The sequence below is a fragment of the Melospiza georgiana genome, chromosome 1 (assembly GCF_028018845.1).
Source record: "Melospiza georgiana isolate bMelGeo1 chromosome 1, bMelGeo1.pri, whole genome shotgun sequence".
Classification (NCBI taxonomy): Eukaryota; Metazoa; Chordata; class Aves; order Passeriformes; family Passerellidae; genus Melospiza; species Melospiza georgiana.
In genome coordinates, this window is record NC_080430.1 from 59,296,623 (window position 1) to 59,309,147 (window position 12,525).

The following is a 12,525-nucleotide window of genomic DNA, read 5'->3' on the forward strand; positions in this document are numbered from 1 at the left end:
GTTAATTTTCACAGTCTTAATTGAGAGAAATGGTAGTTCAGGATCCTAGATTGTATTAGCCTTTTGGAGAGTCTTTTGGCCTAAGTCATGGCCTAAGTGTTTGATTATCTCTTTTAATTGTTATGAACCAGGAATAAACTGCGCTCTCTCCTACCACGTGAGGTAACCTACCCAACCAGTAAAATGAGATCCATGAGATCTTAGAGATTTTATTAACTACTTTTTTTTACATTACTGTGTAAAATTTAACTAATCTGCCACAGCTAATTAAACTATTCCTGATATTCACCTAATAATTTCTGTTGCAGGCAGACACTACTGGCGCAATGTTACAGGAAATTGAGTAACATAGGATTTATCTTTCTTTTATCTAGAGGCATGGAAATTACAGAAGACCGCTGAAGTAGAAGCATGGTTCATGTTGATGGCCTCAGAAAATAGTTTTGCACAGCAGTCCTGTGCCGTTTAATATGTCTGTCTCTAGAACAGTATAATCAGAGTTGATGCAAGTATTTACTACTGCTCCTTTTAATTTATTTTCAAAATTTGTAAGATATTCAAATCTCAGATGTAGACATTGTATTTAAAGGACCCCTTTTTTCAGGTTCTTGTATTTATGTAAACATGCTTGGAAAAACTTTAGATGTTAAACACTGATTGTCACACTTGCATGTCTTGTGCTGCTTCAAAAGTTTTCTTTCACTTTTTATTTTTATATTCTTAATTCTGGATTATCACAGTCCTGTAAAGATGACAAGAAGGCTTCTACAAAGCACTGTATGATTCAGTTCGCGTTTCTGGACACTTGTTTCCAATTGTTCTGTTAAGTGTGGGATTGATGGAACTTCTGGACCCTTGCATGTATGGTAATTTGGTTGAAAAGAAGTATGTACTGTTTAAGTTTTATGAATTTGTATTCATTTATGTTTTAGGTACATCGAATTTCAGCCCTGGTGCTGCTGCTTCCATTTCTGGAGAAGGACAACCAACAGATATAAACTGGGTAAATAAAGATAGGAAAGACTCTAACAGGAATCAGAATAGAAGTAATATACCAGTTCCTAGTCCCTATTCTGAAAGAGGTACAGATCATGAAAGCTCTTCCACAAAGCATCATGGCTTTTGTAATCTGGAAAGTCAGTATGGGAATTCTGAAGACTTCCACCAATATTTTGGTACCAGTAAAAGTTTGAAGAATCGCAGCTTGCAAAGCCAGAGATTGCATAGATTAAGAAATGATAGCACATGTGCTAGAAATAAGACAAGGCAAAGTACTACTGATGCTGATGCAGGTCCAGGAATTTCAGATGCTGCACTAGTACCTGGTAGAAGAGCACCTCCTAGAGGATACGGTGATTTTCTCTCCTCAGAGAGTGACCGGGAAGTACCTAATGCAGATAGCAGAGGCGCAAAGCCAAAGAAATCACATCTGATACATGTATCTGGGAGAGGTTTTAGGGAAAAGGGAAAGCAGATACATGACCGTGAAAAGCGAATGAGCTCTAAACAGAAAGTAGAGCTGTTTGAAAATTTTCCATCTTTGGATTTGACGCAGTCTGACTCTTCAGAGTCGTCCATTGGAAAGGCATTCTGTGATGCACCTTTTGGAAGTGGGGATGAGCAAAAAGGCTACAATAATGTAAACAAAAGATATCCCCGGAAGCCTGTGTGGAATAAACCCCCAGTAGAAAAGGAGTGTCAGAAAAGACATGATTCTCACCGTAGTAAAAATACAAAAGTAGGTAAGAAGTCTTCTGTTGCATATACTTCAAAAGATAAAAATGAAAGGAAGAAAGAACTCATTGCTCACAAAAATGATGAAAACTTGACCAGTGAAATCAGACATCAGTTGTCTGAGTCTCTCAGGTTCAGTGGAAGAAAGTTCTTGCTAAAGGGGGATCAAGTACCTTCACTTCATTTCAGCTGGACCCAGTACTGGAAGAAGCAAAGTGATGTACCAAAAAACAAAGAAACTCATACAGGTAAGTTTTTGAGACTGTCCTGGACTCCCATATGAAAGATATGATTTTGAATAATTTAAGCAGTCTTTGCTTCAGCTCCTGCCTTGAGTAGCTGAAGAAGCTTATTATTTCACATTAAATTGGTTTTGGGATCAGAGGGTAGAAGTAAATGTAGATGCATGGTATTTCAGTAGGAACATATTCTGTAAGTTTACCTAGAGAAGGACAGATTTTGTTTAAAGTTTTTTTCTGTTTTTGCTACACCAAACTGCAAACAATGACCTAGTTGAGTACCATTTTAAAATGTGTATATTGTGGGAGTAAAATTCTGAGCATTCTAAATAATAGGACTTGAGAAGGATAATGCTGAAACTGACTTTTGCAGAATAGGTATTTTCATGTTTTTTGTGGGAGTAGAAAAATGCCGGACAGAGAAATGGTATTCTACTCATAACTGAATTTTATGTGGTTTTTTTTCTGCACCTTTGATGTGTTAACCTATAAATGAAACAACACCCACTTCTGAGATAACAGTATAGGAGGTAATATTGAAACTGGTCTTTATTGCAGGCCTTCATGTGCAAATATGGAAAACGTCCACAAACCTCCCCCCTCCGGGTGCATAGGGTTTTATAAGTTTAGTTAATCAACACAATTAACAAAAATCACCAATTAGCAGCATAAGTGGCGATGCTGTTCTCCCCACAGTTCAAGACTGAACCTTGTTGATGAAAATGTGTCTCAAAGAGCTGTTTTTCAAGCTTGGTTTCTAAGGAGAACCAAGGTAGCATAAGGGTCTTGGAATGTGTTTTGGCTTTCAGGGCAGGGGAAAGTACTGGGGAAAACTAGCTATGAGTGCAGAGCTCCAAATATGTGTGTGAAAAATATAGGGAATAAAAGAAAAAATATGAAAAATGTTAGGCATCACCTTAAAAGGTAATTAGAAATAGAGGCGATATCTGGATACTATTTTTGGAAGTTTGAGAATAGAAACATGTGCTGTTGACAGTGTAAACCAGACCCACAGTTTTTGGCTTTCTGAGGGAAATTTATGCTGACTCATACCATTAGTGACTGAAAACATTAAATGGAAATCAGCTCAATCTCTTCAGGGCTATAATACTGGTTTCTGTTTCAGCAACAACTTAGGTAGCTTATTCTAAGTGTTTTGCATAAGCTTAAGCACTAAGTGTTAAGGGGCTTAAATGTTCAGATGCAATAAAGAGAAATGCCAAGAATTATATTTATTAGGTATTTTACAAAGCATCTCAACCTTACATTCTGTTGCACAGAATGATAGAGATGGGTAGACTAGTTCCAAATATCTTAACTGATATCAAATCTATTGAAGACTTCTCAGCATCTCCTATTTCACAATTGAGAAAATAATAGCATAATCAGGAAGCATAAGATACATCTAGTTGGAAGTTTTCTTCTCTTAGCAGGATCAAGATCTTCCTTGATCCTCTTTAACTTAAGTAAATCAACTGTCATGCTCCTGGGTTCTATTTGAATCATACAATTGAAGGTACCTCAGTCTTTTCCCCATCATTATTATTAAATGAGGAACATCACATGCAATAAGCAGAAAGATAAGTAATAGTCTTTTCCAGGGAACTTAAGGAGCTTCCCCCTCCAAAATAGTTGTTTATTTGCCTGCTTTATTTGGGAGCTCTTTTGGAAACACTGTCTGCCACTATTTTCAGGGAACTAGGATTGTGGATTTTTAACTATTTCTGGGACAGCTGCAGTTTCTGAGTATGATATAGCTTTAGTCTTCTGGAGAAAAGTAGTATGTTTTACAGGAGAATATTCCTTTACGGCAGATAATAATTATGGATTAGCAAGTAGAAATTACTGTTAGTCCTAAATGTTGTGGAGCTTGATTCAGGAGGGCTAGAAAACAAATTTCAAAATTGTATTGAGGAGGAAAGACACTGTTAACACTTGCAAGCCGTGGACTTGCTTGGAATCAGATGTTGTACAAGCACATTTTGAATTGACAGTAATCTTTTTCTATTATTTTCTTTTCTTATTTCCTTCATTATGAATTTGAGCTTTCCTTCTTGTTGTGATCTGATCTAATCACAGAAGAGCAAAGTGAACTCTGTGAATAAAGCCAAATGTACTTAAGTTCAAATGTTCACAGAAATGAGATTAAAACACAAACAAGGTTAGATGTTAATACCGAAAAAATATGTATTTTATTTAATAGTAAAAGAGACAAAGAGAAAGAAAGAGAAAAGAAAGAAATAAATAGAAAAAGGGGGCTGGGAGGAGAGGGGACGAGGAGAGTGACAGAGACAGATTAAATAGAAACCTATCATCCCTTCATGTGTTTCAATGGTGATGACAGTCCCCTGCTGAAAAGTATAGAAAGTATAAATCAATCATGGGCCAGGTGGGAACACCCAGGTGCCTCCCCTAAGGGGGGCAGGTTTGACATTGTTGCCTGCAGGACTGTGGGTCTGTTGCATCATGTTGCATCATGTGCTGTGTTCTCTGGTGCAATTCAGGTGGAAACTCCAAGGGGTTGGGGACCCCTTGGAGTGGGCCTGTGATGGGCCTTGACATCCCATCTGCTGTCCCTCACATGGATGTCTGGTAGATGTGGCTCTCCAAGGGTGGGGGGCCCTGCAGCTGGGCAAGTCTGCATAGCAGCTGGATGGGTGTTCACTGCCTCTGACTGAAGGGTATGCCATATATCCAAAAGAACTTCCTCACTTCCTCCTCGGTTTGGTGTCAGGGTCTGTGCAAGTCTGGCAGCAGATAAACCTGGGGCTATAGCCTCTACCATGAAGCTTCTGGACATCCCTGCCATGGATGTATGCTCTTCCAGTCTTAGCCATCATTTCCCAGATGTGTTATCTCTGTGCCGTAGGCAGTTTAACTCACAGTTGAGGGCCTCAGCCCAGAGACCTCATTTAGAGTGCAGTGGGCTTCCATGCAGTTTTTGTTACACAATTTGTTATAATAGGCAAAAGTCCTTCATAAAAATGTTTAAGCCATAAACCATAACATTTCAGTCTCTTGATACTTGTACAATCTTAAAATGCTACATTTTTACACTGTTCACTTGTAGTTAATATATTTTTAAATCCTGTGGACATTTTTAAGGTGTATTTGGTAGTCTTATCTTAATGGGTGAGAAGTAATCTGACAGAAATGAAGCATTATGTGGTGCCTTTCTTATGGTTGCACATCAGGCTGTGTTGACTTTAATGTGGGGTTCTTGCTTTATTTTCAAAGTACTTTTTCACGTTTGTTCATCTGGCTCAAAAGACCCTGTACTTTGACTGTTGTTCCAGTAATTTCACTCCTAAAGCACTCACTTTAAAAAGGGCCTATTCCCATAATCCAGGTCCTTCACTATAAATATTTGTTGTGTCATCTCCTGGGAATACTTAAGGATAGGAATTAAATGTAATTTTGGCAGAGATTTCTGTATTCAAGAGCACTCATCTTCTTGGTTTAAAGTGTATGCAAAGATGAATTTCCTATATAAAGTGATGAGTAAAATCTCAAACTTCTGCCAATCTTAAAAGTATTAATAGCTTCAGAATTAATAATTAATAATAATTACTAATTTGTCAAAATGGAATTTGCATTGCCACTTTAATAAGAATCTTCTTCCTATTCTGAAGCTAAAAAAAAATGCACAGGAATTATCAAACTGGAATCTTCCATGAGTAAACTAATGTATTATCTATAGCCACTGAGCTAAAATAGCCAGAGAGCTAAAATAAGTTTCATTATAATTTAAATGAAATCTTTGAATTTGACTTGAGTTTCATTTCTCAGCTAGCTGTTCTTTTATACACAAGTAATATATTTGATTTGCAGGGTCATTGATTGAACAGCTGACCACAGAGAAGTATGAGTGCATGGTATGCTGTGAGGTGGTCCGAATAGTAGCCCCAGTGTGGAGCTGTCAGAATTGTTACCATGTATTCCACTTGAATTGCATCAAGAAATGGGCACGATCACCAGCTTCACAAGCTGAAGGTTGGTATTTTCTCAAATATATATTTTATATATATTCTATATTATGTATACATATTGTATATATAATGTATGTGATATATTCTCAAATGTATATAACAGCCAAATTCATGTGTTGCTTATGTAGTGAAAGCTATTAAGAAATATTATTTAAGATAACAATGTGACCCACCTCTAAGGCAAGGCAACCAAGTTCATTGTTAAAGGGATCCCTGGGGGTGGATTAAAGCAAAACAGCACTAAATAACTGATCAACAAATTTTATTAGAACTGCTTTGAAACCTTAAGTGAAAAAAGACTTAATGGATTTTAGAAGAGATACTGTAGGCATTCTGAAGCATATGATCGCCCTAAGAGAGGAAAACAGGAAAGAGAAAAACAGAGGAAAAGAGAGATCTATTGCCACCCATGGCTCCAGTGACGTGGCAGGGGATCATGGTCCATGGTCGTGATATGCGGTCCAAGTTCATTAAAATGGAGGCAGGCATACGTATCCGAAATTGGGGGGGTTTATAACCTTGATTCTACTAGTATCTCCAGTACTTCCTTCAGGAAGAATTCTGAGTATGCACAGTCTTCTTTCTGGAAGGTTCTGGAAGTCTGGCAGTGTCAAACAGGGGGCTTGAGTGTATGTGCCTGGAAAAATTTTCTGAACAAACGTTCCAAGCTCAGGATTTTGCGGCTGCATGGTAGTGGCTTGTGGTGGAGAGAAATTGGCATTAAAAAACCCCTCTACCATTGCTTTATAGTATCCATTTCTTACAGCGGCTTCTCCTTTAGTTCAAAGTTTCTCCTTTAGTTAAACAAACTTAAACAGCTTGTGTAAGGCAAAATTTAGCCATAAGCGGCAAATGGTTCACTACAAGTGGTAAAGCCGTAAACAAGTTTTAAACAAGTTTTTCCCTACAGTTCTGTGTATGCCTTATATAATCCTCTAACTCAATTCTTTCCAGTGTTCTAGCTAAACCTAATTTTCAGATTTGAATGGGTAAGATCATTCAATGAAATCAGTGCATCAGGATGCAAAACTCTTGATGTGTTTTTACACATCAAGAAAAACATCTCCTCTCTTATCTGTGCTTTGCTGAGCAGTGAAGCAGAAGATGCACTTCATGCATTAGCTGTCTGCTTTTACTCAACCACTTTTTAGTTTGTTTCTCAGATAAAATACTCCTGAAATTCATCCCTCATGCCATGCGATGAAAGGGAATTCAGAGAAAACAGAAAGCTTCAGCCTTTGTCATCAGCTTAAACTGTTTCAGATTCCTTGTATTTTACCGCTTTTTGAAACTCTTAAACCAGTATCTTATGCCCTTCGAATCCTTTACAGTAAGCTAAGGCTGAGTTGCAGCCATGCTCAGTTCAATTGAGTGGTGTAGACACACTCTGAAGATGGTAATCCTGAAGTAGCGTTAATTTTTTTCTGTACCCTGTTTGCTCAGCATTTGCAATTCTTTGTGTCATTCTGTATCTCTCTGGGCAGACTGAGGAAATATAGTGTCACCTAGTTCCAAATTTTTGACAGTTGTTTTTCCAGACTGTAAATCTCCTGCAGAAAGGATTGGTTGCAAAGTTCTTTTTGCGGAAGATGCATAGTCAAGACTTCTGGGAAGGGCTGGTTGTGAGCTCCAGTTCTCACTTTATTTCAAAGGTGCTTGAGGTATTAGTTTACTGTCTTGGTTTGAAAAGACCGGTGTTTTCTAAGGAAGGCAGGAGCCTCTCTTGAAAATGAAAATGCAGACCCCTTCCCTCTGTATTATTTTAATTTTGAAATTCAGAGGCTGCCAGGCAAAGATACGGGAGTAGGAGTAACAGTTATTATGACGGATTTTTTTTTTAAATCCAGTAATACAAAACAATACTGACAGAGTCAGAACACAACCTGACATCCTGTTGGTCGCAGTGTTGGTAGCAGTCCAATTAAATGGTGGCTGCACTCCTCCTGGAGTGACAAATGTGGTTCTGTTGAAGCAGTGATTCTGTAGAAGAGTGTAGTTTTCCTCTGAAGGTCCAGTGGTGATATAAATGGGCCTAGTCTTCCTCTGGGAATCCAGTGGGAAAAGGCTGGTGCGGATGTTCCAAATATCAGATTACATCCAGGTAGGAATGCTTATCTTCTCCCCCGGGCAGAGCATCTCACAATGGGATGATGTAATTTTATCAGTCATGCAGTGAGACTCAATGGTCCTTTAACAGAAGATATTTTCTGGAGGGAGGATTGGTTGTGGAAGAGATAAAGAAAAACTGCCCCACCTGGTTTTAAGTGGTGGCCCAATTAACAGAAGATAACTGCCCCACCTCTAACAGATGGCAATAGAATACACACCCCCAGCCACAACTTGCATTTCCAGCCTAAGACATTTACCATGAGGTGAGCACAAGGGAGAAATGTGACAATTCTTAGGAGGTTAAAAGCCAAACTTTATTTGCGAACTTTATAAGCCAAACTGAGAGTGATTGTTGAGTGACTCCCCTTTTTTGGAGTTGATTTATCTCCCTGTAACAGCTTACTCCTTATCAAAAGAGTAGCTGATTGCTTAAGGGGGCTTTTATCTTTCAAGACAGTCACTTTAGATGCTTGAATCCTGAAAGCTTTTAAAATAGAAAGATTTTGGGCCATTTGCTTTTCGTGTAAGGGTTTCTGGACTAAATACGTTACTGCATTCTGCATATGAGAAAACTACAGCTAATCATTAACTGAAGTTAAAGGTTGTGGCCTCAGTAGAACTGATACCATAGCTCCAATAAAGACAACAGTATATATATTTTTGACCTGCAGACTTTGCTACCCCATCTTGTTTAGATTTTGTAATCCAGAGTTTATTTGTTTTACCATAGGTTGTTTCAGTATATGTTCTACATTTCAGGTATTGGATAAGGAGGAATTAATTGGAATCCTGGCACTTATTACTGTCTGCTATAGGAAAAATGGGACACTGTAATCTACTTAACTCCATAATTTGCTGGGTTTTGGAAGGGGAAAAAAAGTTGTTTTTTGTTTTTTGTTTTTTAATTTTTAATTAATTAAAATTAATTTTGATTTTAATTGGTTTTTTAAATTAAAAAAAATTAATTTTAATCGAAGGACACTATTTCCTTTGATTCTGCAAATGTTATAATGAATTCCAGAAAATCTTACCTAATTCAGCAACCAAAGCTTTCACTGGTATGTTTCACTTCTAGCCTATTTGCTGATAAGATGAGTTTTGAATATTCATTTTATGTTTTTGCAGTGTATCTTGGTTTGAAAGGTGTCTACCAAGGAAGGTGGGAACCTCCCTTGGTTGGAGGGACCCTTGGTAGGGGAGGGTATGACCCTCTTTCCTCTGAGTTATTATAACTTTGAAATTAAGGGGCTTTCAGGCAAACTACAGGGAAAGGAATAACAGTTCTTGATACTAGTATGTATATCAAAGCAAACAACAGCAGCAGCAGAACAAAAATCCAGAAACCCAGTACCAGCCTTCTCTAGGCTGCAGGCGCTTTCCCCTTTGGTGCAGTTACGGTCACAGCCGGCGTGAGAGCCTGTTGGCTCCCAGCCCGGCAGGGCAGGTGCAATGATTCCCTCGCAGCTGCAGGGGGCGCTGTGGCGCGAGTTCAGCTGTGTTTCCCTCACGTGGTAATGGCGGACAGGCTGGATGGTGAAATGGGCTGCAGCCGGCAGAAGCAAGCACACCCCCTGGGGTGGCAAACAAATGTAACAGAAAACTTAGGGGTTGCTGGACCTGAAGTGGTGAGTTAGAGTGTAGCAAAAAAGCCTCAGGCTGCCGCAGAAAGCGGTCGGGGCTGGGCAGGGGCAGCTGGAGTTGTCCATAGCTACTGCCACACACAGCAAGAGAGATGTACCTTCCAGGAAGGGGGAGGGGATCAGGGTCCTGGATTTTCCTCTGAGGCACCTGAATAGATAGTGAGGGTCCTTTCCAATCAGATCAGGTGTTAATAAGTTCCCAGTTCAATGGCTGCTCTAATGAACAGAGGCTCACCCACAGTAAGGAAGAAGCAATGCAGGGCTGGGCACTGTAGTGGCAAGTGAATTCTCCCCACAGTAAGCCGCTCAACTGTCTTCCTCCGATGCCAAGAGTGAGAGAGAGCTACGGGCTAAACCAAGCTGCTCACCACCTCCCGACGCCCTCTCCCGGCTGTATCTCTGCCCTTCCCAGGAGAAAGCCCCTTAGGTACGAGAGTAGCCAGCTGCACCCTTCCCCCACCCTGGCGATTTCTTTTGTCTCTTTACCAGTTGTTATTTTCTCTTAGCAACAAATGGGACAAAATTCCATAAGAGAAAGAAAAGGAAGGGGGAAAAAAGGAAAGATCCTGTCTTCCAACTGGTATTTCAGTGAAAATTGCCCCCCTTATAGGGCCTTGCAGCAGCTCTTAACCTCTGTGATTCATAGTAGAAGGCTGAAAGTGTGTGTGTGCGTGCATAATTTCTCACAATTTTTTGTGATCACAGAATTGGATCAGAGAAATCCTGAATATTTGGATGAAGTAGATAACATCCCTCGTGGGGATCTCATATAGTTTCATCTTCCAGAACAATAGTGACTTGTGTCTGTTACAAGACAAAAGGAGGTATGGATCCTTTGGGGATAAGGCACAATGCTCAGCAAGGGGAAGCTTTGGCATTAATGAAAGCAAGGCGTTGCCAGGATGGGAGTCCTGGGACACCAGCGCTAATTAAATATTGAGATACTATGCAACAGAATGCTTATTGGAAGTGAAAAACAGAAGGAGTGTACAGCTCTCTTTTATAATTTGTGCTTATTAACACGTTATATGTATGTTTTGCTCATTCCATACTCACTGATGTAATGCCTGTCTTACTGTCTGAATTTGGAGATCCAGAGCAGGCCATCAGATTAGCATCAATGTTAAGGTGGGTGCAGTTGCAAAGGAAAGGGAAGTATTTTGAATCACCACCAGTGTAATAAAATGTTCTTACGGCTCTACGTACTTGGATGGGAAGAAGCAATTAACTGTCTTAGGTCTAGATTTCTAGGTTCCAGAAACCAGTTCTAGAACTAGGTTACTGCAAAGTCTTCTCCCACTCTACACTATCTCTCTTCTCAGGCTATATTGAAGATGTCTTCCCTCAGAAACTTCTTTGCCTTCTGTTGTCTTGACAGTCACCTGGAAAATGACAGCTGATTTGGCCAAGGCAAATGAAAGAATCTCCTGATTATCTGTGGGGAGTCAAGGCATTGCTCTCTTCTTGGTCTGCTTGCTCTGTGGTGTGTTAAGGAACCTTCCCAGTCCTGCCATCCACAAGACTCTCTAGCAGTCATACTGTCAACACCTGTGAAGGGAGGCCAAAGCCCCTTCACAATGGACAGCTGGAGTGAGCCAGTGGGTGCTTCGCTTGAATCCCTGCTGTGCAGAAAATCACGCTGTGGAAAGCCAGTGTCCATAAAGGAGACAGAGGAGTCCTACAACTTTATTCAAATGAAGTGAGGGAGTCCACTACACTATACCCCCATGGGGGTCTCTTGAGTTTTTGTAGCCTCTTTTTATCCTAAACTCCCAGCTGCATGTTGCCCTCCTTTCCCCATTGAGTTGAGGTGCTAGGAAGGTACAGACTTCCCAAACTGCCTACTAAATATTCCCTCTTGGATGTGTATACTCCCCCCCACCCCCATCACACATTGTATGACCATTAAAACTAACTGTAAGCCCATCCTAGGTGGAGAAGCTAATTTCTGTAAGTCTATGATTAAGCCTGTGCATTTTCCCCCAAAGTTCAGGAATTCAAGCTGTGCTTGGCTCTGCAACAAGCTTGAGTGGCTTGATGTTTGTAATGACCCCTACGCCCATTCTTCCAGATCGAGTCATTTGTGAAGACATTTTTCTCATCTTTATTTCTACAATGTAGACTGTCAGCAGCACTCAGAACTAGAGAATGGATTTTTATTCTATCTTAGAGAGATCCTGGTCAGGAGGAGGAGTTTTGCTGGGCATCACTTTGCCATCAAGTGGAAAGATTCTTTCCTGTAAGGCAACAAGCATTTTACTAACATTTCTTGAAGAAATGTGACCTTAAGGTATTGCATAGCTAAGGTCAATCTGACAAAAAATACCTTCACTACACACAAGATCTTTGTTTATTAAGGGGAAATTGTTGTCGCTTGCCCCTTTCATTCTTCTGCTTCTTTTAAAAACTGATGTTTAAGTGGTGTTTAATTTGTGCCCTTAAATTGATAGAACAAACATTTAAGTAATTTTGTCCCTTCTTTGTAGAGAGGGTAGTTTCACTGGCATCTTCATTTTGACTGTAAGGATTGGAGAAATTTGAGGTATTACAGCTGTCTCTTTCTGTTCTGCCCATCGGCTCCACTTCCAAGTGTACCAGATCCATACCAGTCCAGTGCTGGCCTCTAACACAGCCCTTCTAAACTTCTGAGTTTCAGTGATCAGAATAGAAGCTAACAAAAATGTTGGTAAATAGTTTCAAGTAAGGAATCTTTTTATCCCAGAAGGAAGGAGAGAATAGCAATTACTGAAACAATCTCTAGTGAGAGAGAATGAGGTGTCTTATATGTGGTGTCTTGTCTTGATTCTGCTTAGA

At 39.8% G+C, this 12,525-nt stretch overlaps 1 protein-coding gene across 1 annotated transcript in view; it reads left to right on the forward strand.

Annotated features, from left to right (window-relative positions):
* The window catches only part of NFX1 (nuclear transcription factor, X-box binding 1), a 75,025-nt gene that overhangs the window by 8,012 nt on the left and 54,488 nt on the right, over window positions 1–12,525 (forward strand). The window contains exons 2-3 of the mRNA XM_058042299.1: window positions 933–1,982; window positions 5,805–5,966. Coding sequence (XP_057898282.1) covers window positions 933–1,982; window positions 5,805–5,966 — 1,212 coding nt within the window. The remainder of the gene's footprint in view (window positions 1–932; window positions 1,983–5,804; window positions 5,967–12,525) is intronic.